Here is a 24,630-nt window from a genome sequence, read left to right on the forward strand (position 1 = left end):
AGATGATTGAAAACAAGTTCATTCCAAGCGCACGTTTAGTATCCACCGTTCGAAGGATCTTGAGTATTGTTTGTTAGTCTGGAACTTTAGCAAATACAATAAATAGAGAAGAGAAGATTCACAGAAGAGAGACGCATTTCGTCATGAACGCATTAATTCAGAACGAGAGCATGATGGACATGGTCATATAACTTCAGTGGCAGCTGGCAGCCACTACAAAATAGTTGTTGTGCGTCACAGAAAGGTTTATTGATAAAATTTTGAGAATACACTTTGCAAGAAGTGTTTGCCTCCCACACACATCTCATGAAATGTCCATGATAGTAACTTCAGAGAACTTCGAGATCATACGCAGGAGAAAGCTGGAGAAGGGCCAATCGTATGCGATGTAGCTACTCTGCCAGGAACACCAAATCCAGCTTATTATGTCTAAGGACGGACGATAAATAAGAATTATGAAGTATCTGGCCTGTACTGTCTGCTGGTTAGATAAAGGAAGAAAATAAACAGTATTGCACGAGTCCTCAACGACTTATATTTCAGTTTAATAAACTGCAGCACCAATACTTCAAACAACTATCGGTTATTCAATACAATTTTTATACTCGATTACGCAAAAGTTATTGGATGGTACTGACTTAATTGTCGCTTGAAGATGCGACAGATATGTTATTCACTTGCTTGACGAAATGGAGCTGCACAGGTTTACTTTTGAATTCGTGATTATGTACCTCTCAGGCTTCAGATTTCTGTTATTGCTATTGATCATGATATTTGCATCAGGGAGTGTGTGTGTAAGGTAGGAATAAATATTTCGAATAAAAGACAGTTTACTGCAGAACACACGCTGTGAAATGATTAATGTCTCCACTTGCATCAGACGTCATTGACTATTACAGATAGCAACACCCATATCTTCAGACTATGAAAAAGTTGTCGTTGGCAGAATCAAAGTACAATCGTGCTTAACCTTCTCAGGCCTTATGCAGCTCATGTGCTACACCTAACTTTTATTTTATTCTAGATCAGGCAATAAATTGAACTCTCTATGATTCACTGTAGCCCATATTTTACACCCGCTTCTTTCCGCTTCCGTATATTTCCATTAGGCTGCAGTACCTACTAAGAAAGCAGCTTCTCACTGTGTTAGTATGTCTTCGAGAAATAAAAGTAATTTCTGTTCGTTTTTAGTAATTTTCAACTATAATATGTTTAGAATATGACGTAATATGCTAATATTTCTATACATCGAATAAGTGACCATTTCATCACTACAATACAATGTTATACATTTTTTCATCAGCACTGGGTCTACATTCGGCAGCGAGATATTCCACTGAGATGGTTTTCATAAAATTTTTTGGTGTTTAATACTGAGTATTTCTGTAATGTGATGCTCTGGTAGGCCAGGACATTTATCTGTGTCGATATGAGGTGTAGTGCAGCATTCAATAAGGATTGTTTGACCTGCCATATCAATGTGCAATATCAGTGTAGTAAGTGACATGGTTTTCACAATGTTTAGGTGTTTAATGCTGAGTTTCCCGAGTATTTCATGTATTGCAGTTATATTCTAACGTAAATAGTATTCACTTTCAAAATGTCCTAAATTTGTGGCAAAACACATCACTATTTTTAAAATTTAGTGTTCTAGTCTTTTTTTGAGATGCAGTAATGCGTGGACGACCAATATAAATTTTTTATCCACAAAATTTAAGCTCTGAAATGATTAGGTTGAGACTTCAGTGGGGACCATCTAATGCATTTTAATGCACAGCAAAATGTAGACTTTCGTTGCAAAAATTATAGGGTGGGGGTATAGAGAAACAGAGGGAGACAGAGAGAGAGAGAGAGAGAGAGAGAGAGAGAGAGAGAGAGAGAGAGAGAGAGAGAAAGAGGGGGGGGGGGGGGAGTGGAAGGGAGGTGAGGAAGGTAGGGAAACTGAAGTGAAAGAGGAAGGTCTCTCGATTAGAAGACGCTGTCACATTAATATTATGCTGCATGCACATTTAAGGTAGGCTGTGCAACAGATTATCCTCGAGAATAATTGAAAAAGATGACTTATGAGTCTCAGTAAAACAACTATTAACTGTTTCTTAATAATATTAGTCAGCGTCTACCATACAATATAAATTCGACGAAAGTAGCCTTTCGAAAGAGAATCAGGATATGAATTTTGACAGAGTTGTAGCGAAGAATGGCCTCTGAATACTCAATTTTGACGTTTACGGGTGGTCGAGTGATTTTCCTCTTCCCTGTAAATTGAAATACTAAGCGTTTTCAGGCATACTGAAATCCAGTGATTTTTGCGAATCTGGCTGATTTCGCTAAGGTGATTTTTATCGCTGGGCATTATTTCGCACACACTTTTGCTAAGTTTAGGTATGCAGCCAAAGAAAAGTCAAGAGAAAAATCTTCGCCCATCAGGGAATAAACGATACGATGGATGTAGCTGACGCTACACACTTGATTTCTTTGAGCGTACTTCCCACGCCACTGATCTTCTCACCAAAGTGTCACCATTCATTCCCAACTTTCAGAGAAGAGTTTGTAGGAAAACGGACTGGTTACACGCTCTGCGGTACAATAGGTAGCAAAAATAGGCGAACTGCCGTTTCATTTATTTTTAACATCTCATTATTTAACATGGGTGCTTCAAAAATGCACCTCTGTAATGGGTGATTCGGTGAGTTGGAGAAAAAATTTAATTGCTTTTGCGGAAACGGATTTTTTTTTTCAAGTGATGTTACAGATACGCTGACGGCATAACGTAATAAACCTAATCGTAGCGCAAGTGTTCTAAGTCCACATGTCCTTCCTAGAGAACTAATTCAGCGATAAGTTGTGTTGCCCGGCCGACGTATCATCCTCAGCCTACAGACGTCACTGGATGTGATTAGGGAGGAGTATGAGATCAGTACACCGCTCTCCCGACCGCTGTTAGCTTTTGTGACCAGCGCCGCTATTTCTTAATCAAGCACCTCCTCAATTGACCTCACAAGAGCTGAGTGCACGCCGCTTCTCAACAGCGCTCGGCATGGCCACCCACTCAATTGCTAGCCAAGCCCATAATGGCACTTAAGTTCGGTGGTTTGAGGTGAACCGGTGTTACCACTACTGCAAGGCCGTTGGCCTTACTAATAAGTACTAGACTGAAATTATAAATTCAGCTTTATTCTTCATCAGTTGTTAAATCCATCTCAACATAAAAAATTTATATGGCCGAGCGGTTCTAGGCTCTTCAGTCCGGAACCGCGCAACTGCTTCGGTCGCAGGTTCGAATCCTGCGCTGGGCATTGATGTGTGTGATGTCCTTAGGCTAGTTAGGTTTAAGTATCGGATGATCAAAAAGTCAGTATAAATTTCAAAACTTAATAAACCACGGAATAATATAGATAGAGAGGTAAAAATTGACATACATGTTTGGAATGACATGGGGTTTTATTAAAACAAAAGACGCGTGAAAGATCTCTTGTGCGCGTCGTTTGGTGATGATCGTGTGCTCAGCCGCCACTTTCGTCATGCTTGGCCTCCCAGGTCCCCAGACCTCAGTGCGTGCGATTATTGGCTTTGGGATTACCTGAAGTCGCAATTGTATCGCGATCGACCTACAGCTCTAGGGATGCTGAAAGACAACATCCGACGCCAATGCCTCAACATAAGTCCGGACATGGTTTACAGTGCTGTTCACAACATTATTCCTCGACTACAGCTATTGTTGAGGAATGATGCTGGACATATTGAGCATTTCTTGTAAAGAACATCACCTTTGCTTTGTCTTACTTTGTTATCCTAATTATTGCCATTCTGATGAGATGAAGTGCCATCTGCCGGACATTGTTTGAACGTTTGTATTTTTTTGGTTCTAATAAAACCCCATGTCATTCCAAGCATGTGTGTCAGTTTGCACCTCTCTATCTACATTATTCCGTGATTTATTCAGTTTTCATATTTATACTGACTTTTTGATCACCCGGTAATTCTAAGTTTTAGGGGACTGATGACCTCAGATGTTAAATATATAGAGCTCAGAGCCATTATTTTTAGGCACATCAGTCGCGAATTTCCGGAGCAGTTCATCCGACTATATGACAAACATCTCTGTCTCTGTAGGATTAAATCAAAAGCCAATCTTTATCAGGCAAATAGAGATGTCATTTTTGAGCAACAGTTGACCATGTTCCCGAGAAATATATCGTTACAGGAGGGAAAAACTGGAATATAATTCCAGAGATAGTACAAATGAGGTAAGTACCCATCAATAGTATAGATTCCTTTAGATATGTATGTCTTCATAGTTACTTCTAAATGAGAATCATCGCTATGTTGCTGTCAGTTCTCCGTGAGTGTGGTGCTGCAGCTTTATTCTCGATTCTGTTGCTGTTTCTAATCAAAAGACTCACAGGTAACAGAGACCTTCCTTCGTTCATTACTACATAATTGTGTTAATCGGATAGAACTGATTGGATGAATGAGGGATTACGTATTTCGTTTTGTTAACTTGTCTCGGTGCCACTTATTGAAGGTACCAGGATTTTCTCCGGCAGTGGTGCAACATTAACATGATGTCTGCAACAAGACCCTGTCTCACTAGCGAACTTCATAACGACCCCAGTGCGACCGATGTGGGGCAAAAGAGTAAAAGATCGCTCACCTGGCCTTGGTTTGCCCCCGATAATTCTTCAGGGTGCGTTACAAAGGAGCCACGAACTCACTACCGATGCAGTCGAAAGTCTGGCACACAGTAACCTGCGTTTGTGAAAAAAAAGTGCAATTTACGAAATAGATACCTGTTCATTTAGTTTGTATTTCCAATAGTCACTGTCATTTTTAGTTTATTTGTAGCAATGTGTGTAAGTTCATTAGAATATTGTAATGGTGCTGCAGGGTAGGTTGTGCTGAGAAACAGTAGTAAGGAAAAATATTCGATATGTTGCACCTTTTCCAATTTAATTATCATTGAAGTTAGCCAGTCAGATCGTTGGTCAGGTTGTTGCGTGTGCAAATTCGAGTAGTGTGCCGCAGACAATTACGGCAAACGTCGACGGCGAAAAACGGCGAAAAACCAAGCAGAAACTGCCACCACTGATGATGCTGTACTTCAATAAATCGAAGTACGACTCTAGAGAAAAACACGCATTTTCTTGTAACGACGGAACAAAAATACCGTCAGGATTTGCAAAGCAACTACTGACATTATGGCCATACGAATGACGAATTTAACGTGGAAACGCTCATTCGAATGGACACGTAAAACTCCACTATAAAAACCTCTTCCTCGTAACGGGAAACAAACCAACGGTTTCCACCGGCACTGGGCGTCGCAACAAGAACGCGAGGAGCCGTGTTTGTTTAGGTTGACTCCAGCTGCACACTGAAAAACTAAATTATAAATATCCGCCGAAACAGCAGAGAAAATGCGCTTGACGACCCACAGGACGGTCACCATATATAATTACGCTCAGAGTCCGTTTTTTACTTCAACTTGTGTTTGCATCACTAACAGACAGCCGGGCAAAGACAGTGTATTGTCGTCATCAGGTACCAACGTATATGGCACACAGACTGATGCTAATAGAAGCATGACCGGTGAATGTGAGGCTGGAAGGTTTGTACATACACGTACAGAATAGTTGAACATTTATACGAGGGTCACTCGGAAAGCAATGCACACTTTTTTTTTTTTAATTCATCTTTTATTCTACATGTTTGAAAGTTTTACCGTGTGTAGATACATCTTTTAGGAACAATATTGTCATTTCACCACATAATTTCCATCCCTCTCAATTGCCTTACGCCATCTTGGAACCAGCGCCTGTATGCCCGCACGGCAAAATTCTGGACCAACCTGTTGGAGCCACTGTTTGGCAGCGTGCGCAAGAGAGTCATCATCTTCAAACCTTGTTCAAAGGAAGAGAGTCTTTCATTTTCACAAAGAGATGATAGTCACATGGAGCCAGGTCAGGACTGTAAGGCGGGTGTTTCAGCGTTGTCCATACGAGTTTAGTGATCGCCTGCCGCTGCGAGGACAGTCCTCAATATTGCCGTGCCCGCATTCATCACGTAACCTGCTTACCCACCGACTAACTGTACTGCAATCGACAGCAGCATCTCCATACACCTTTTTCAACCTTTTGTGGATGTTTCCGCGCGGGATTAGCCGAGCGGTCTCAGGAAATGCAGTCATGGACTGTGCGGCTGGTCCCGGCGGAGGTTCGCGTCCTCCCTCGGGACTGGGTGTGTGTGTGTGTGTTTGTCCTTAGAATACTTTAGGTTAAGTAGTGTGTAAGCTTAGGGACTGATGACATTAACAGTTAAGTCCCATAAGATTTCACACACACTTGAACGTTTTTGTGTATGTTTCCCACTGTCTCGTTTTCACAGAACAGGAATTCTATGACACCACGTTGCTTCTGACGAACGTCAAGTGTAACTGGCATCTTGAAAACAAGCTGTGACGGTGCCACTCACGGGAACAGGTTGAACTAAGTTTGAAAACAAGCGGAAAGGACGTATCTACACTCTGTTGGAGTGGCCCTCGTATTTATCATACTTACAGTCACTCATGTGACCACCTTATTTAACAGCTAAAATACTATGAACACCTGCTGGATAGCATGTTGATCCACCTTTGAAACGCAATACAGCAGCGATTCTGCTTGGCATGGATTCCACAAGTCTTACTAGATTTCTGGAGGTATGTGAAATCAGATGTCTGCACACTGGCCACACAGTTCCCATACATTTCTAGCAGGGGGTTTGTGGGCGCAGGCTGCTCACTGTAGTGCGAGTCTGGCCTTGTGACATAGACTGTTATCCTGCTGGAAGATGCTGTCGCCGTCAGTGAAGACATCTAGCCTGATAGGATGCAGATGGCACACAATAATGTTCACGATGTTCACGATGCACAGCTGTCACATCGCCTTTGATTAGTAGTACAGGTTCTTTGGAACCCCAGACGAACGTCCCATTTAGGATAAGTAGTGGAAGAGGCCCATAACAAGACACTAAAATGTAAACCATCTGGCCCGCATCTTGTGGTCGTGCGGTAGCGTTCTCGCTTCCCGCGCCCGGGTTCCCGGGTTCGGTTCCCAGCAGGCTCAGGGATTTTCTCTGCCTCGTGATGGCTGGGTGTTGTATGTTGTCCTTAGGTTAGTTAGGTTTAAGTAGTTCTAAGTTCTAGGGGACTGATGACCATAGATGTTAAGTCCCATAGTGCTCAGAGCCATTTGAACCATTTTTTTGGTAAATCGTCTTTTACATCTCATGTAGGATATCTAAAATTAAAAGCAATTTTACAGCTGTACATTAGACATTTATAGAATATGATGTGCGTAAAGAATTCAATATAAAATTATTAGTTTCGATGTTGCTGTTGTTGTGGCCTTCAGTCCAGAGACTGGTTTGATGCAGCTCTCCATGCTACTCTATCCTGTGCAAGCTTATTCATCTCCCAGTACCTACTGCAACCTACATCCTTCTGAATCGGTTTAGTGTATTCATCTCTTGGTCTCCCTCTAAGATTTTTACCCTCCGCGCTGCCCTCCAATACTAAATTGGTAATCCCTTGATGCCTCCGAATATGTCCTACCACCCGACCCCTTATTCAAGTCAAGTTGTGCCACAAATTTCTCTTCTCTCTAATTCTATTCAGTACCTCCTCAGTAGTTATGTGATCTACCCATCTAATCTTCAGCATTCTTCTGTAGCACCACATTTCGAAAGCTTCTATTCTTTTCTTGTCTAAACTATATATCGTCCCCTTTTCACTTCCATACATGCCTACACTCCATACAAATACTTTCGAAAAAGACTTCCTGACACTTAAATCTATGCTCGATGTTAACAAATTTCTCTTATTCAGAAACGCTTTCCTTGCCATTGCCGGTCTACATTTTATATCCTCTCTACTTCGACCATCATCAGTTACTTTGCTCCCCAAATAGCAAAACTCATTTACTACTTCATGCGTCTCATTTCCTAATCTAATACCCCCAACACTACCCGATTCAATTCGACTATATTCCATTATTCTCATTTTGCTTTTGTTGATGTTCATCTTATATCCTCCTTTCAAGACACTGTCCATTCCGTTCAGCTGCTCTTCCAGGTCCTTTGCTGTGTCTGACAGAATTACAATGTCATCGACGAACCTCAAAGTTTTTATTCCTTCTCCAAGTATTTTAATTCCTACTCCGATTATTCTTTTGTTTCCTTTACTGCTTGCTCAATATACAGATTGAATAACATCGGGGAGAGGCTACAACCCTGTCCTACTCCCTTCCCAACCACTGTTTCCCTTTCATGCCCCTCGACTCTTATAACTGACATCTGGTTTCTGTACAAAATGTAAATAACCTTTCGCTCCCTGTATTTTACCCCTACCACCTTCAGAATTGTAAAGAGAATATTCTAGTCAACATTGTCAAAATCTTTCTCTAAGTCTACAAATGCTAGAAATGTAGGTCTGCCTTTCCTTAAACTATTTTCTAAGATAAGTCGTGGGGCCAGTATTGCCTCATGTGTTCCAACATTTCTGCGGAATCCAAACTGATATTCCCCGAGGTTGGCTTTTACAAGTTTTTCCATTCGTCTGTAAAGAATTCGTGTTAGTATTTTACAGGCGTGGCTAATTAAACTGATAGTTCGGTAATTTTCACATCTGTCAACACCTGCTTTCTTTGGGATTGGAATTATTATATTCTTCTTGAAGTCTGTGGATATTTCGCCTGTCTCATATTCGATATGAATTCACAATTTCAAAACTGTTGTAAACGCGTCTTTTTAGCTACACGATGGGGCAAAATTACACACCAGTCCTCTTAACAGCATTATTCCTTCGTTTTTACTATTGAATCGTTTTTGTAAGAATAAATTATAACTTAAACATATATTATACCTTACATAAGTGTTAGAACAAATTAAAATCGTGCATTCATAAAATATACCTAAATTTCTGGCAAATTATTTCCAGAAACTTAGAATCTTAGAATTCCGTTATAAAAAGTAGTATCTATTGTTGCTAGTTACTGGTTTACTTTCTAATAGGATTCTTACAGTGAAACGCCAAATAAACTGGAATACGCATGCGTATTCAAATGCTGAGATTTGTAAGCAGGCAGAATACGGCGCTGTGGTCGGCAACGCCTATATAAAACAAGTGCCTGGTGCACCTGTTAGATCGGTTACTGCTGCTTCAATGACACGTTATTAAGATTTAAGTGAGTTTGGAGGTGTTGTCACAGTCGCACGAGCGATGGGGCACAGCATCTCCAAGGTGCGATGAAATGGGGATTTTTCCCGTTCAACCTTTTCATGAATGTATCGTGAGCATCAGGAATCCGGTAAATACCAAATCTCCAATATCGCTGCGGCCGGAAAAATATCTTGCAAGAACGGGACCAACGACGACTGAAGAGAAACAAAATGGTTCAAATGGCTCTGAGCACTATGGGACTTAACATCTGAGGTCATCAGTCCCCTAGAACTTAGATCTACTTCAACACAACTAACCTAAGGACATCACACACCGCCATGCCTGAGACAGGATTCGAACCCGTGACCATAGCAGTCGCGCGCTTCCGGATTGTGAAGATAATCGTTCAACGTGATACACGTGCAACCTTTCGGCATATTGCTGCTGACTTCAATGCTGGGCCATCGATAAGTATCAGCGTGCTAATCATCCAACGAAACATCATCGATATGGGCTTTTGGAGGTGAAGGCCCACTCGCGTAGCCTTGACAACTGCACGACACAAAGCTTTACGCCTCGCCTGGGTCCGTCGACAAGGACATTGGACTGCTGATAACTGAAAACGTATTGCTTGATCGGACGAGTCTCGTTTCAAATTGTATCGAATGGATGGACGTGTACCGGTATGGAGACAACCTCACGAATCCATGGACCCCCATGTCAACAGGGGATTGTTCAAGTTGGTGGAGACTCTGTAATGATGTGGGACGTGTGGAGTTTGAGTGATATCCGACCCCTGATACGTCTAGATACGCTCTGACAGGTGACACGTATGTAAGCATCCTGTCTGACAACCTACATGCTTTCATGTTCATTGTGCATTCTGATGGATTTGAGCAATTCCAACAGGACAATGGGACACCACATACGTCCAGAATTTCTACAGAGAGGCTGCAGGAACACTCTTCTGAGTTCAGACACTTCCGCTGGCCACCAACCCCCCCCCCCCCCCCTCCCCCCCAGACACGAACATTGTTGAGCGTATCTGGGATGCCCTGCGACATACTGTTCAGAAGAGACCTCCTCATACTCTTACGGATTTATGGACAGCCCTGCAGGAATCATGGTGTCAGTTCCCTCCAGCATTACTTCAGACATTAGTCGAGTCCATGCCACATCATGTTCCAGCACTTTTGCGTTTTTGCAGGGGCCCTACACGATATTAGGCAGGTGTAGCAGATTCTTTGGCTCTTCAGAGTACATTTTAGCAATTGATAATTACGTATGAGACATTTACAGCATTCAGGATGTCGATCAGAGAACAACAAATCTCTATCTGAAGAAGGAAAAATAGATTGAAACATGCCATGTTGAAGAAAATGGTAGACTTTTCTTTATTTCTATGTTATTTCAATTAAGAATATTTTTTTCTACAGTAGCAAACATTTATCTTCTCCGCTACATCTGAATTCATTGTAAAGTGGCACAGAATAGTTGTTATGTTATATACTGTCGTGTTTTTTCCGTTTTATTCTCGGTCGGAGCGAACGAGAATGCTTATTTCCCTCAGTACGATATTAAACTTAAAAGGAATGTCAGCGTTGGCCATAATATTGATGTTTTATTGATAGTAGAATCGATTTTCGATCAAATGATTACTATCACAATTCTTGTGATCGCTTCTCAGTTTTGGTTATTGATAACTCGACACCAGTGTCTGAGTTTAATTTGTACAGCACTGAAGATGATCACTATGTGATCAAAAGTCGATTCTGCTATCAATAAAACATCAATATTACGGCCAACGCTGACCTTCCTTTTAATTTAGCATATATGGTTGTTGTGCACACAGCACTCCATGGAGTCACCAATCAGTATGATATGTTATTAGAATTATTCTCTCTTCACACGTTTCGCAGAAGGCTACAGAATATTCACAGATTAAGACTTGAGAAACGGTGCACCAAAATTTGGTTAAATATAAACTAAGTGGACGTAGGAATTTAACATAGGTCTCCACATGCTGTTTGTAGGTATAGAAAAGGCGTGTGACATATGGACTGATTGCTGTCACTTAATTTCAAGAGAGGATTTGAAATACTCTTAACATAAACCAGATTAGTTTAAATCTTGGTAAGATGAATGGAGATTTTGCTGAAGCTGACCAAAAAGGAATTCAAATGCACAGTATAAAAATATTAGGTGAGCCGACGCAGATGAAGTAGCATCAAAATAATCATTGCCAGTACAGATACAGTCAAAATGGTATAAAACTGCTATAAAAATAGTGAGAAATTAGATCTAGCTGTTAATGAAGAGAAGTCAGATTAAATGGTGGTAAATAGGAAAAAAATATTTAATGGATCAATTGCTGTAGAGGAGATTTGTTCCGTTCAAGTACTTACGAAGTGTCTTCGGTACTGACAACAGAACAAATGAAATACCTGCATGTCTAGCAGCTAGAAACAAAATTTTTGACAGGTATATCGATACTCTAAGAAGAAGGACAAAGACCAGCACAGCTTCAGCAGACACTTATATATCAATCTACTATAACACAAGCATTATCATACGGATGTGAATGAAAAAGGAGAAGGAAATGATGTTTATATCCGAAAATAAAAATTAAGAGGAATTTTTGAACCTGCAAGCGATAAAGATACTAGAATATCAACGATCAGAAAAAATTAAGAACTGCGAGAGCTGTACAAAGACCGTAACATTTTTTTATTATGGTATATTTGGGCCTCATGTCGTACAAATGGTATCACTAACGAAAATAAAATTAAGAACTGCGAGAGCTGTACAAAGACCTTTACATTTTTTTATTATGGTGTATTTGGGCCTCATGTCATACAAATGTTATCACTAACGAAAATACCTCATCTAATAAACACCGTCATTTATATCCACATCTACATATATACTCCACATGCCACCATACGGTGCTTAGCGGAGGGTACTTTGAACCACTGCTAGTCAATCTCTACCCTGTTTCACATGCAAATGGATCGAGAGAAAATAGGCCTCTACATGCTCTACATCTACATCCACATGGTTACTCTGCAATTCACACTTAAGTGGCTGGCAGAGGGTTCATCGAACCGTTTCCATACTATTTCTCTACCATTCCACTCTCGAATCGCGCGTGGAAAACAGGAACACCTAAATCTTTCGTTTCGAGCTCTTATTTTTTTATGATGGTCATTTTTTTATGATGATCATTCAACAAAGTATTTTCGCATTCCGAAGAGAAAGTTGGTGATTGAAATTTCGTAAATAGATCTAAGAAAATCGCCTTTGTTTCAGTGACTGCCACCCCAACTCGCGTATCATATCAATGACACTCTCATCTCTGTTGAGCAATAACACGAAACTAGCTGCCCTTCTTTGCACTTTTTGATGTCCTCCATCAATCCTGCCTGGTAAGGATCCCACGCCGCGCAGCAATATTCCCTCAGAGGACGGAAAAGTGTAATGTAGGCTGTCTCTTTAGTGGGTTTGTCGCATCTTCTAAGTGTTCTGTCAACAAAGCGCAGTATTTGTTTCGCCTTCCCCACAATATTATCTATGTGGTCTTTCCAATTTCAGTTACTCGTAACTGTAGTTCCTAGGTATTTAGTCGAATTGGCAGCCCTTAGATTTGTTGAATTTATAGTATACCCAAAAGTTATGGATTTCTCTTAGTACCCATGTGGGTGACCTCGCACTTTTCTTTGTTTAGTGCCAATTGCTACTTTTCGCACCATAGAGAAATTCTCTCTAGATCACTTTGTAATTGGAATTGATCGTCTGATGATTTTACTAGACGGTAAATTACAGAGTCATCTGCAAACAATCTTCTTTAGTAGAATTTCTTTTATCTTTACAGCTGTTACACGAGGTGTACGTTAGTGGCAGAAGAATCGTTCTGCAATATGTCGTAGCTGCTAGTTGTCTAAATTTTCTCAATACTGTTTCGCCCCTCCAGGGGCCCTTATTTGAGTTAACGGAGAACATTCGAATGCTGATAGAACTTAATGGTAGCATATCAAGTAGCACGCCGCTGAATTCGCTTGACGCCTTCCTTTATTCCGACCTCGTGGCAATTCCTAACACACGAGCAGTAGTCAAGAGTGGGTCGAGCAAATGTTCTGTACATTGTCTGCTTTATAGGTGAGGTACACTTTCCTAGAATTCTCCCAATAAACCGAAGTCTACCTGACATGCTAGTTCCATTTCATCTCACTTCCTATACCAAAACTTTTAAATACACCTAGACAAAAAACAATTTACAGTGGGTTCAAGATGCGGATCTGGGAGGCCACGTTATTGGCGAACAATAGCCGAGACACTTGTTGTCGAAACGCTGTTTACAAGTACTTAAGCATGCGGAATGATAATAGAATCAAATGAGGGCAGTTTATCGTTATGTAATTTATGCCTCACTTGTTTTGATATAAACGTAGTTCAAATGGCTCTGAGCACTATGGGTCTTAATTCTGAGGTCATCAGTCCCCTAGAACGTACAGCTACTTAAACCTAACTAACCTAAGGACATCACACACATCCATGCCCGAGGCAGGATTCGAACCAGCGACCATAGCGGTCGCGCGGTTCTAGACTGTAGCGCCTAGAACCGCTTGGCCACCCTGGCCGGCGACTGCAGATCTTCCCGGATCCATGTTTATTAGGGTTTTTGCTTGTTTCTTTGTCTTCTGCTCGCCCGTTTCGTTTGTGTTCATTATAGTCAAACAACTTGCATACCACTGACGCTGTATTTGAACATTACGGGATTTTATTTTCCTTTCATCTGCACTGGTTTACATATTTCCACATTCAGAAAAAGCTGCCGTTCATTACACCGAATAGAAATTCTTTCCAGCTCATCGTGCAACTTCATACAATCAATTAACGACGACTGCTGTTGTAAAACTACCGTAGCTTACGGTAGACTATGGTAAGAAATGGCATACTGCGGTAATTGTCCTGGTACCTTCGGTCAGTTTAGATCACAACCACGTTACCTGGACGTTAGGTGCGCTGTAAATCTATCGGGCGTTACCTCATTCCGATCGCTTTGTTTGCGTATGCGATCAGTACTAGACTTCCCTAGAAAGCGGAAGCGGTGAGCCGTCTAGAAACAGTAGTTAAGGCTCACCGGCCACTTGACCATCATCTGTGCCGATGCATGCACATTGCACGAACTCTTACGGGATTCGGTAAAGCCGCAAGTAATCAATGCAGTGGGCAGGGGCACTACGAATATAGTGTGGAACAGTAAGTTGGAAATGTGGGTCTCACGGGAGGCCAGAGGTAAGTCCCTGCAGTCGAACTATCTTATGTCTCCTCGGTGTCTCAGATGGATAGAGCGTCTGCCATGTAGGCAGGAGATTCCGGGTTCGAATCCAAGTCTGGGCACGCATTTTCAACTGTCCCCGTTGACATATAACAACGCCTGGATGCAGCTAAGGGTATTCATTTCACTGTATTGATTTAACTGTAATTTCGATATATAAGGGGCCACTAACCTGAGGAACAAGTTTGTTCTACATGGTTATCCTGCTACCCGTTACTTAAAAATAAACAATATGTATAACAAAATGTAAATGGTCAATGTTTAATTCAGGATTTGTTTGAAAATTGTTGATATGCAATGTAAAACAGAAGGATGTTGCAAAAATAAAAGTAAAGATTTACCAAGTAGCGCCAGAAAACACAATTTCCTCGAAAAAGGTAAATTTAAAGACAACAAAAAACACAAAGAAAACTTATCAAACATCGCTTCAGTATTCCCTCGAGCTTATATAAAACAGTTTTCTGTTATTGTTGAACAACTTTCGCACTTATCTCTAAATATAAAAGGCAATGTTCTGACTGACTAATTTGCTGGCCGACTCATCATCGTCCAGCGCAATCCGCTCAGGGTAGGAACAGGAAATTTGGAGAAGGTGTGGCTCTTTTACTGTACGCGTCGTTCAAGAAGGGATTTTTCGAAATTCCAACCCTAAGGGGTTAAATAGGATAAGAAGGGTACTTTTTTGAAAAATGACACTATTAAGGCCATTTCGAAGCTAGACCAACGAAAATTATTATTTGGTTTGATGGTCAGAAATAAAGACATACGTGTTTCAACATTTTTGGAAATTTAACCCTATGGGGGTGAAATAGTGGGTAAAAGCATTTTTTTAAATATGTAATTATTAAAGAACTACTAAAGTATTTTTAAAGCTACATCTATAAACAATGGTATTTGACTTCTCGCCTACAAATCAAAAAATCTGTGTTTCAGTGATTTTGGAAAATGAACACCTAAGGGCATGAGACTTTTATGACAATGTATTATTACAAAAGCGTTTTTAAAGCAAAATCTATGAAAATTTAAATTTGGCTTCTCAATAAGAAATAAAAATTTATATGTTTGACTGTTTCTAGATATTCAACCCCTAAGGGAGTTTAAAATTTTAGAAAGGATTCTGTAACAGGAGCACAGAAATCTGTGTAAAATGCTAAAAATGAAATGAAAACGGTCTCGATCGCGTTTGCAGATTTTTTATTCGTTATCAACCGGTTACGGCCCTTTCCTCAGACCATCTTCAGGCTTTTGACCGCCATTATGGTTGCTGGTGGCGGCAGACGGAGTGAGATCCTTAGAAATAAGATTTTCAAACTTACTTCTAAGGATGTCGCCATGATGGCAGTCAAAAGCTGGAAGATGGTCTGAGGAAAGGGCCGAAACCAGTTGCTAACAAATAAAAAATCTGAAAACGTTATCGTGACTGTTTTTATTTGATTTTTACCTTAATGGGGTGCAAAAGGGAGCAAAAATTTTTAAGAAAATATTTCGTTACAATAAAAAAAATTTTAAACTAAACTTATCAAAATTGATAAGTCATTTCTCGGTCAGATATAAATATATATTTGTTAAAGGATGAAAGTGCAAATTGAAATATCTCCACAAGAACCCAAAAATCATGATTAACAAAAACTTCGGACTCCAGCTAAGGGAATCGCTTTTTGGTCAGAAGTACCTTCGGAAAAGACAATGCTTATATGGCATTAATTAGTGTGAAAAGCTTAGAAGGTGTTGCACTTTGTAAACAACATAAAAATTCGATCAAATGAAAACAAAATGAAACTCTGCAGGTCATACAATCCATATTCCATCAAGAATAACAGGAAACTCTTGCCTTTGATCATGATAATGAAAGTTCTCTTCAGTACAAAATAACAGAAATAGTTTACAGATTTTGTTGTTGTTGTTGTTGTGGTCTTCACAGTCCTGAGACTGGTTTGATGCAGCTCTCCATGCTACTCTATCCTGTGCAAGCTTGTTCATCTCCCAGTACCTACTGCAACCTACATCCTTCTGAATCTGCTTAGTGTATTCATCTCGTAGTCTCCCTCTACGATTTTTACCCTCCACGCTGCCCTCCAATACTAAATTGATGATCCCTTGATGCCTCAGAACATGTCCTATCAATCGATCCCCTCTTCTAGTCAAGTTGTGCCACAAACTCTCTTTTCTCCAGTTCTGTTCAATACCTCCTCAGCCGCGCGGGATTAGCCGAGCGGTCTAAGGCTCTGCAAAAAAAAAAAAAAGGTTCAAATGGCTCTGAGCACTATGGGACTCAACTGGTGTGGTTATCAGTCCTCTAGAACGTAGAACTACTTCAACCTAACTAACCTAAGGACATCACACACATCCATGCCCGAGGCAGGATTCGAACCTGCGACCGTAGCAGTCGCACTGTTCCGGACTGCGCGCCTAGAACCGCGAGACCACCGCGGCCCGCTAAGGCTCTGCAGTCATGGACTGTGCGGCTGGTCCCGGAAGAGGTTCGAGTCCTCCCTCGGGCATGGGTGTGTGTGATTGTCCTTAGGATAATTTAGGTTAAGTAGTGTGTAAGCTTAGGGACTGATGACCTTAGCAGTTAAGTCTCATAAGGTTTCACATACATTTGAACTTTTTTTTTAATACCTCCTCATTAGTTATGTGATCTACCCATCCAATCTTCAGCATTCTTCTGCAGCAGCACATTTCGAAAGCTTCTACTCTTTTCTTGTCCAAACTATTTATCGTTCATGTTTCACTTCCATACATGGCTAGTATCAAAAATAATTGCTTTGTTACATGAGAGCGCAGAAGGTACACGGGCAGCTAATTTTTATTACTTATAAAATTCAGTTTGTGTTTTGCTGGCTGATAAAATACGTAGCGGAGTAACATTGAACGATGTGAAGTTTTAATTATGTGCAAAACAAACAGATTAACAAACAAAAAACAATGAGAAGTCTTCGGCTCCCAGTTTCTCATCTACACATTCATTTATGCTTCTTGCCTTACTGATACTGTCAATACTACCAGTATTCCTACCGTTCATTTCGTCATTCATGTACTCCCAATACCACAGTTTTGGCGGAGCGCAACTCTAACTACACTTTCCCTGTACTGTAAAACAGTCGCTAACTGCTGCTCACCCTGCACGGCCTCATTACTCGGTTAGCCAAAAAAAAAAAAAAAAGGGGGGGGGCGTGGGTTTTGGCATAAGGGTGCGACACACGAGAAGACCGTGTCAGGTGAGCCAGTGTTTGTGAAGTGTAGGGACAGAGGCAGGGGCCGGAAGCGGGAGGCGGCGTCGGCGTCGGCGTCGGCCCGTGGAGCACCGCTCGAGAGCGCCAGCGGCGTCAATCAATGCGCGCCACACCGCTGGCGCCACGGCGCTGGCGCCACCGACAGCGCCCCGCTGGGCTCGACGCTCGGGGCGCGGGCGTGCTTTCTAGCCCACAGCGGCAAACGTTCAGCAAGTCACAGCCGCCGATCCACTTCCTCTAGCGCTGTGGACACTGCCGCAGGTTCCTAGGGGGCTGCACACAGCGACGGTCTAAAAGGCCGGGGGAGCGGCTCCCACATCTTTGCCGAGATAGGGCAGAAGATGGATTCTCAACTCGGCCTATAGTCACTACCCTTGTATCCATGAAAGGAGGAATAAGTACAATAAATGCGTTGTCGCTGTGTCTGTAGAGACGCAGTTCACTAAAGTCTTTCTCAATGGAGATAAGTCTTCCGAAGTATGCGTGATTTCAGGTGTGCCGCAGGGAGTGCCGTAGGACCGTTGTTATTCACAATATATATAAATGATCTTGTGGATAACATCGGAAGTTCACTGAGCTTTTTGCGGATGATGCTGTAGTATATCGAGAGGTTGTAACAATGCAAAATTGTACTGAAATGCAGGAGGATCTGCAACGAATTGACGCATGGTGCAGGGAATGGCAACTGAATCTCAATTTAGACAACTACAATGTGCTGCGAATACATAGAAAGGAAGATCCTGTATCATTTAGCTACAATATAGCAGGTCAGCAACTGGAAACAGTTAATTCCACAAATTGTCTGTGAGTAGTCATTAGGAGTGATTTAAAATGGAATGACCATATAAAACTAATGGTCGGTAAAGCAGATGCCACAGTGAGATTCATTGGAGGAATCCCAAGGAAATGCAGTCCGAAAACAAAGGAAGTTGGTTACAGTACACTTGTTTGCCCACTGCTTGAATACTGCTCACCAGAGTGGGGTCCGAACCAGATAGGGTTGATAGAAGAGAGAGAGAAGATCCAACGGAGAGCAGCGCGCTTCGTTATAGGATCATTTAGTAATCGTGAAATAGTTACGGAGATTATAGATAAACTGCAGTGGAAGACTCTGCAGGAGAGAAGCGCAGTAGCTCGGTACGGGCTTTTGTTAAAGTTTCGAGAACATACCTTCACCGAGGAGTCAAGCAGTATATTGCTCCCTCCTACGTATATCTCGCGAAGAGACTATGAGGATAAAATCAGAGATATCAGAGCCCACACAGAGGCATAACGACAATCTTTCTTTCGACGAAAAATACGACACTGGAAGAGAAAGGAGAACCGATAGAGGTACTCGAGGTAATCTCCGCCACACGCCGTCAGGTGGCTTGTGAAATATGGATGTACATGTAGATGTAGATGTAGCTGTAGATGTATCACAAATCACACTTCTGCTACTGAAAAACTTCGCTAATCTCTAATTTTTGAGAATACATCTGGTGGAGAAAGAGCGGTCTGGCTAAAAGTAACTTAAAAATGTATTAGAAATAATCTCGACCGCACTAAAACATTTTTTTACAGTATTTTCGGGTTTCGGTCGAATGTAGTCATCCTTCAGACAATTTATACCGTGATGATAAGCGGTGGCGGTGGACGGAGTGACGTTCGTGGAGTTACGACACGTGCTCTGTTCACCAACGCAACCTACCGTCATGGAATAAATGATCTGCATATGGTCACATTCGGATCCAAACCTGTTACCATTGTAAATAAGTGTGTTTTAAAATTAGCTAATCTAGCGTGTAAGTAAGGTACCGCGAATTGGACGCAATTCATTGCAGCATCGCATGTAACGATCGCGATATCAATAAAAAACAATAAATACCGACGAAAAAAGAATGCGAGAAATCGATGTGCGTCGACCAAAAGTGAAAAAAGAGCCCGACGAAAAATCGATATGCATTGTAATTTGAAAGACTTTTTTTTCTGTACTATCTAACCCGTGACTCTGAAACTATAGGCGTCTTTCCAACGCTGTGCGTTCAACTTTGATACCATAAAGCTATAGTCTATGTCTCGCTAAACCGATTTTCACGTGAACAAATTTTTCCTTCCAGAATGAATTTTCGCTCTGCAGCGGAGTGTGCGCTTATCTTTCTGCCAGGTTAAAACTGTGTACTGGAGCAGGCCTCAGACCTGGGAACTTCGCCTTTCGCCGGCAGGTTCTTGGACTACCGTACCGGTGAACAAAACAAATGAGCCTGAACTTTCCCTGTGGAAGGTAAACGTTCCAGGTTCAAGGCCCAGTACGGCAAACAGGTTTAATCTTCAAGGGAGTTTCAAATGTTTTCGCCTTCACAGACCAACAATCACTTCAAGTGAATCCTAACAGTTTTCACGTAAAACAGGTTACCTCCCTGAATGGGATTTCCTGTCACATAGTTTATCTCACTGGTCTCAATGTACAACACTCAATATGCCAGAACGGACACGAGATGCCAAAATTCTAGCTACGCTCGATTACATGGAAAACAAACTCTGATCCACTTCCTTTTACAGGCATGTGACCTTATGCGTATATAAACAAATAATACTCCGTCAATTATATGGTTAGTATTCCATTTGTCGGCTGGTGTGGCTGAGCGGTTCAAGGCGCTTCAGTCGGGAACTTCGCGACCGCTACGATCGCAGGTTCGAATCCTGCCTCTGGCATGGATGTGTGTGATGTCCTTAGGTTAATTAGGTTTAAGTAGTTCTAAGTTCTAGGGGACTGTTGACCTCAGCAGTTAAGTCCCATAGTGCTCAGAGCCATTTGAACCATTTTTTTTTTCATTCGATTTCCCCTAATACGTCAGGAAGGTGGCGAGATGTATCACCAAACTATTGTACCATAAGAATAATGTTACATGGCCTAGACAGGGAAATTTACTGTGCGTCTAAAATGCCGGATGCACTCATGAAATTTCTAACAGTATCGTATGGGGCATTTGTGGAAGGAAACGGTTACAGCCTTTAGTCGTCTCTTGCGGCATTCAAAGAAATCTGTCATAGCTCCTACAGCGAGTGATTCTTACGTGTTATTCCAGTCACTTGGACTTAGAAGAGGAAGGCGCTATTGATTGTCACATATGCTGCACGTTTCCTCGTTTATCACCCAACCGTTCTACCGTTATTGATCTAGAGTGCTCTTTCAAGTTTGTGGAGGCGTGCTTTTAGCGTATGGAGTGCAGTAAATGCCTACGCTTTCGTGTCCCAGATCTAGTTGCTATTACCGCCACTGTGCGGTTTTTTCTTTATGGGAGGACTAGAACACCGCTCCTCCAACCTTTAAAACACAGTTAAGAAGTTACTTGTGTGAGTAGACATAGCCCCGCCTCACAGTGACTGCGACATACGCCTGCATTACTGACCTCTCACTGTGCCTTTAGCAAAACATTAAGGAACGTCGGGTCTGCAGAGTCTGATTCCCTGTATCTTTCCAGAGTTCACTTCATAGAACAAACCGTGTTTATTTAAAGATGGCTCAGCAGTGGAAATGGAAAATTTCTAGCATGTACTCGCTGACGGCTTAGTAGCTTCCGTGGTAGTTACTCATACTACGTAATCGGAAAAGTCATGTGTATCTAGATCAACGTTTATGCCCGTACACCTGACTGCGCGTGCGTCGTGTATCACTACCACATTCGCCTCTCTCCTCCATTCACGAATGATCCATGAAAGAAAAGAAAAAAGAATCATGACTTCCGGTAATCCTCTGTATAAGCTCAAAATTCGCTGATTTTTCAGTCAAAATAACGTCATGAGATATCTGTGGGAGGATGAATTACATTGCTTGACTCTTGTCGGAACGATCGCTTGCGTAATGCACAGAAGCAAGCCTCTCCGTAAAGTACAACCCGCTGCTCTGGCCAGCTATTGTAATTACTTTTCTCCACCTTCACTACAAATCATTCCAGCGAATACCACCGTTACGGTTCCTTCGGTGGGTAATGGCCCATTGCCTTTTGCCTTTATTGTCCGGACTGCGCCTCTGATCGAATCATTACTCGGAGACAAAGGGTTTGAGGAGGAAAGTGTTGCAAACTACGTGGCGAAGCATCCGCACCAGTGTTAGAGCCGGAATAGTGTGTCACGGAATTGTATCAAAAATATACTACGTACCGTAGCGACTTCAGTAAAAAGTCTTGATTGCAGTGATCATTTTAACTTCGTTACTGGTTTCGGCGATTAACAGAACATCTTCAGATCTTTACTATTATAGTTACATCTGTAATGTGTCAATCTCTCTTTGTTAACCAAATATAGAACTGTGAAACGCTTTATAAGACGACGCTCGTCGATAGATTGATTTTTTTTACAGATTTCAGGATGAGTGGATTTCAGATCCCATTCTGGCGATGCAGATTTCAATTTTCTGTGATTTCCTAAATCGTTCAATAGAAATCCACGACTGTTACTTTGAAAAGGTCATGGCCGAATTCCCGCCCCACCTTTTTCCAGTCGGCCGGAGCGACCGAGGGGTTCTAGGCGCTTTAATCCGAAACCGCGTGACTGCTACGGCCGCAGGTTCGAATCCTGCCTCGGGCATGGATGTGTGTGATGTCCTTAGGTTAGTTAGGTTTAAGTAGTTCTAAGTTCTAGAGGACTGATGACCTCAGATGATAAGTCCATAGTGATCAGAGCCTTTTGAACCATTTGAACCTTCATACACTCCGAACTTGCACTTCGCTTTCCGTTGAGTTGGTCGTGGACGGTATGTTAAATCGAGTCATCCTTCCGCTATACGAAGGGGAACGATATCTAAATACAACCAACCTCCTGTATTTGTACCATTTCAAAAATTTCAGACAGTGATTTTTGTTCCTGACAGATAAACCTGAAGATGTGTCTATACTGCAGTGAAAACGGTAGTGGCGAATAAAGCACCTCCGTATAGCTAAGCAGCTTTTGAGAACACTTTATAATTCTTGACTTTTTAATTTCTATAATTTTTTTGGTAAATTGACGGTTATTGAGTACTGAGTTTTGTTATTACAACGATATGTAAGCTTACTAAAAGTTTAAACCAGCTTTGAAATAAAAATAATCACTGCAAATTAAGACTGTTTAGAAATCTAATAAGTGCAATCCAGAAACTGATGAAAGTTATTGGGACATTAAAATTGTTTGCCGTACTAGAAATCTAACCCAGTACCTTCGTGTTCGACAACCCATGCTCTCACTGACTGAGATATCCAGGCACGCTTCACAGCCAATCCACACAGCTTTGCTACCATCAGTACTGCTCCCCTAGTTTTCAAACTTCTCCGTTCTCGTACATATCTTGCGAGACTAGAATCCTGGAAGTAAGGAGCCTGTGAGCGCATGTCGTGAGTCGTGCCGGGATAGTCCGTCGGCAAGAGCACTACCTACGAAACGCAAAAGTTCTTGGTTCGAATCCCGGTCCAATGCGCAGTTTCAAATTATCAAGAAGTTTCAAAACATCGCACACTCGGCTGCAGAATTCTTCAATAGACGTGATGTAGACCATTGCGAAGTGTGAGCAAATTAAGAGCAGATCACTTGGTTAGGGATGTGAAAATGTCGAGGGTCCAGGCCAGAGACTGGACAGTGGCCAGTGGATAAGGAGGGCACGAGGGCCACTGGTTGCACAGTAGACGCCTCCCTCCGGAACGTATCGCCGGCAGCGGCGCGGCGGCTGCTGCTCGCTTGCCGCAGCGCGGAAGCCCCCGTGTGGCGCCAGCAGCGGCCGCCGCCGCCGCTGCCGCCCCCGGCAAGATGGCCGACGGCGGCGGAGCTAGGCGCGGCGCGGCGCTGGAGGCGGCTGGCTTGGCTTACTCGTTGTGCGGGATGTCCTCGTCCTGCTCGAGGGAGGTCCGCGCGAGCACGGCGAGCACGAGCAGCAGCGCGGGCGCCGGGGAGCGCGCGACCGCCATGGCGCGAGACGCGGAGAGCGGCGGCGGGGGCGGCGGGGGCGGAGGCGGAGGCGGTGGCGGCGGGGGCGGCAACGGGCTGCCGGCGTGACGTGCTCTGCGCGGGGGCCGCCGCTCGACTGGCGCTGCCGCCGCCGCCCGGGACCGCCGCCGCCGCCAGCCAGCCTCCGCTGGCGCGCATGCGCACGGCGCCCCGTCCCACACTCTTCCTCTATTGTCATTTTACTCCATTTCTTCACTTATCCTTCCATTTACATTTACATCTGCACGCCGTAAATCACTGCCCCCGTGCGTGGCAGAAGGTACTGGCCGCCGATATTCTTCACTGCTTGTTCTGTTTCAGTGGCTATTCCGGGAGTGGAAAGAGAGAATGTCCGTTGTCTAACTACTCCCTCTTATTTCTCTTGCAAACACAACCGCTTCCCAGAGAAAAACACATTTACATTAGACGTCTGAGGTCCACTACGTAACTGGATTGTGCGTGCAAGGACGCTTGGCTTTCCACAACTCATGTGTGTGTGTGTGTGTGTGTGTGTGTGTGTGTGTGTGTGTGTACTACGGTAGAAGGCTACGTAGTGGAATAGTTAAATTAAGTAATTAATTTTCAAAACTGTTTATTGCTACCTCTGTTACCTCGCTATCTCCTGTTAATTTGTTAATCTTCATCGTAATGGAATTTTAAGCTCTGTATCCATGCTTGCGGAATATAATAACGAATTAAAGAGTATCCGCCTTTTTGCAAGGACACAGTTCTTGTTTTGTTTAATACTCAAATATCTTTCACCACTGTCCTGTTTTCTGAATGGTTTTATTCTATTATTCTTTTTAAAATTTTGTTTCCCGTGGCTACCGACAGAAATCAGGCACGAGTTTAAATTAATACAACACGTCGTTACTGCAATATTGGACTTGTCCTGAGCCGTACTTCGTTTTTATGTGCAGCTA

General features: G+C 42.4%; 1 protein-coding gene across 4 annotated transcripts in view; it reads right to left on the reverse strand.

Annotated features, from left to right (window-relative positions):
* Positions 1-23,800, reverse strand: part of LOC126365875 (voltage-dependent calcium channel subunit alpha-2/delta-3) — an 859,858-nt gene extending 836,058 nt beyond the window's left edge. For 2 of the 4 annotated variants that reach the window (XM_050008568.1, XM_050008566.1), the window contains exon 1: positions 23,591-23,800. In XM_050008568.1, coding sequence (XP_049864525.1) covers positions 23,591-23,688 — 98 coding nt within the window. In that variant the 5' untranslated portion in view covers positions 23,689-23,800. The remainder of the gene's footprint in view (positions 1-23,590) is intronic. The other 2 variants (XM_050008567.1, XM_050008565.1) reach the window with 1 other exon arrangement.
* Between the last annotated feature and the right edge of the window lie 830 nt (positions 23,801-24,630).

Source organism: Schistocerca gregaria, chromosome 4, assembly GCF_023897955.1.
Source record: "Schistocerca gregaria isolate iqSchGreg1 chromosome 4, iqSchGreg1.2, whole genome shotgun sequence".
NCBI lineage: Eukaryota > Metazoa > Arthropoda > Insecta > Orthoptera > Acrididae > Schistocerca > Schistocerca gregaria.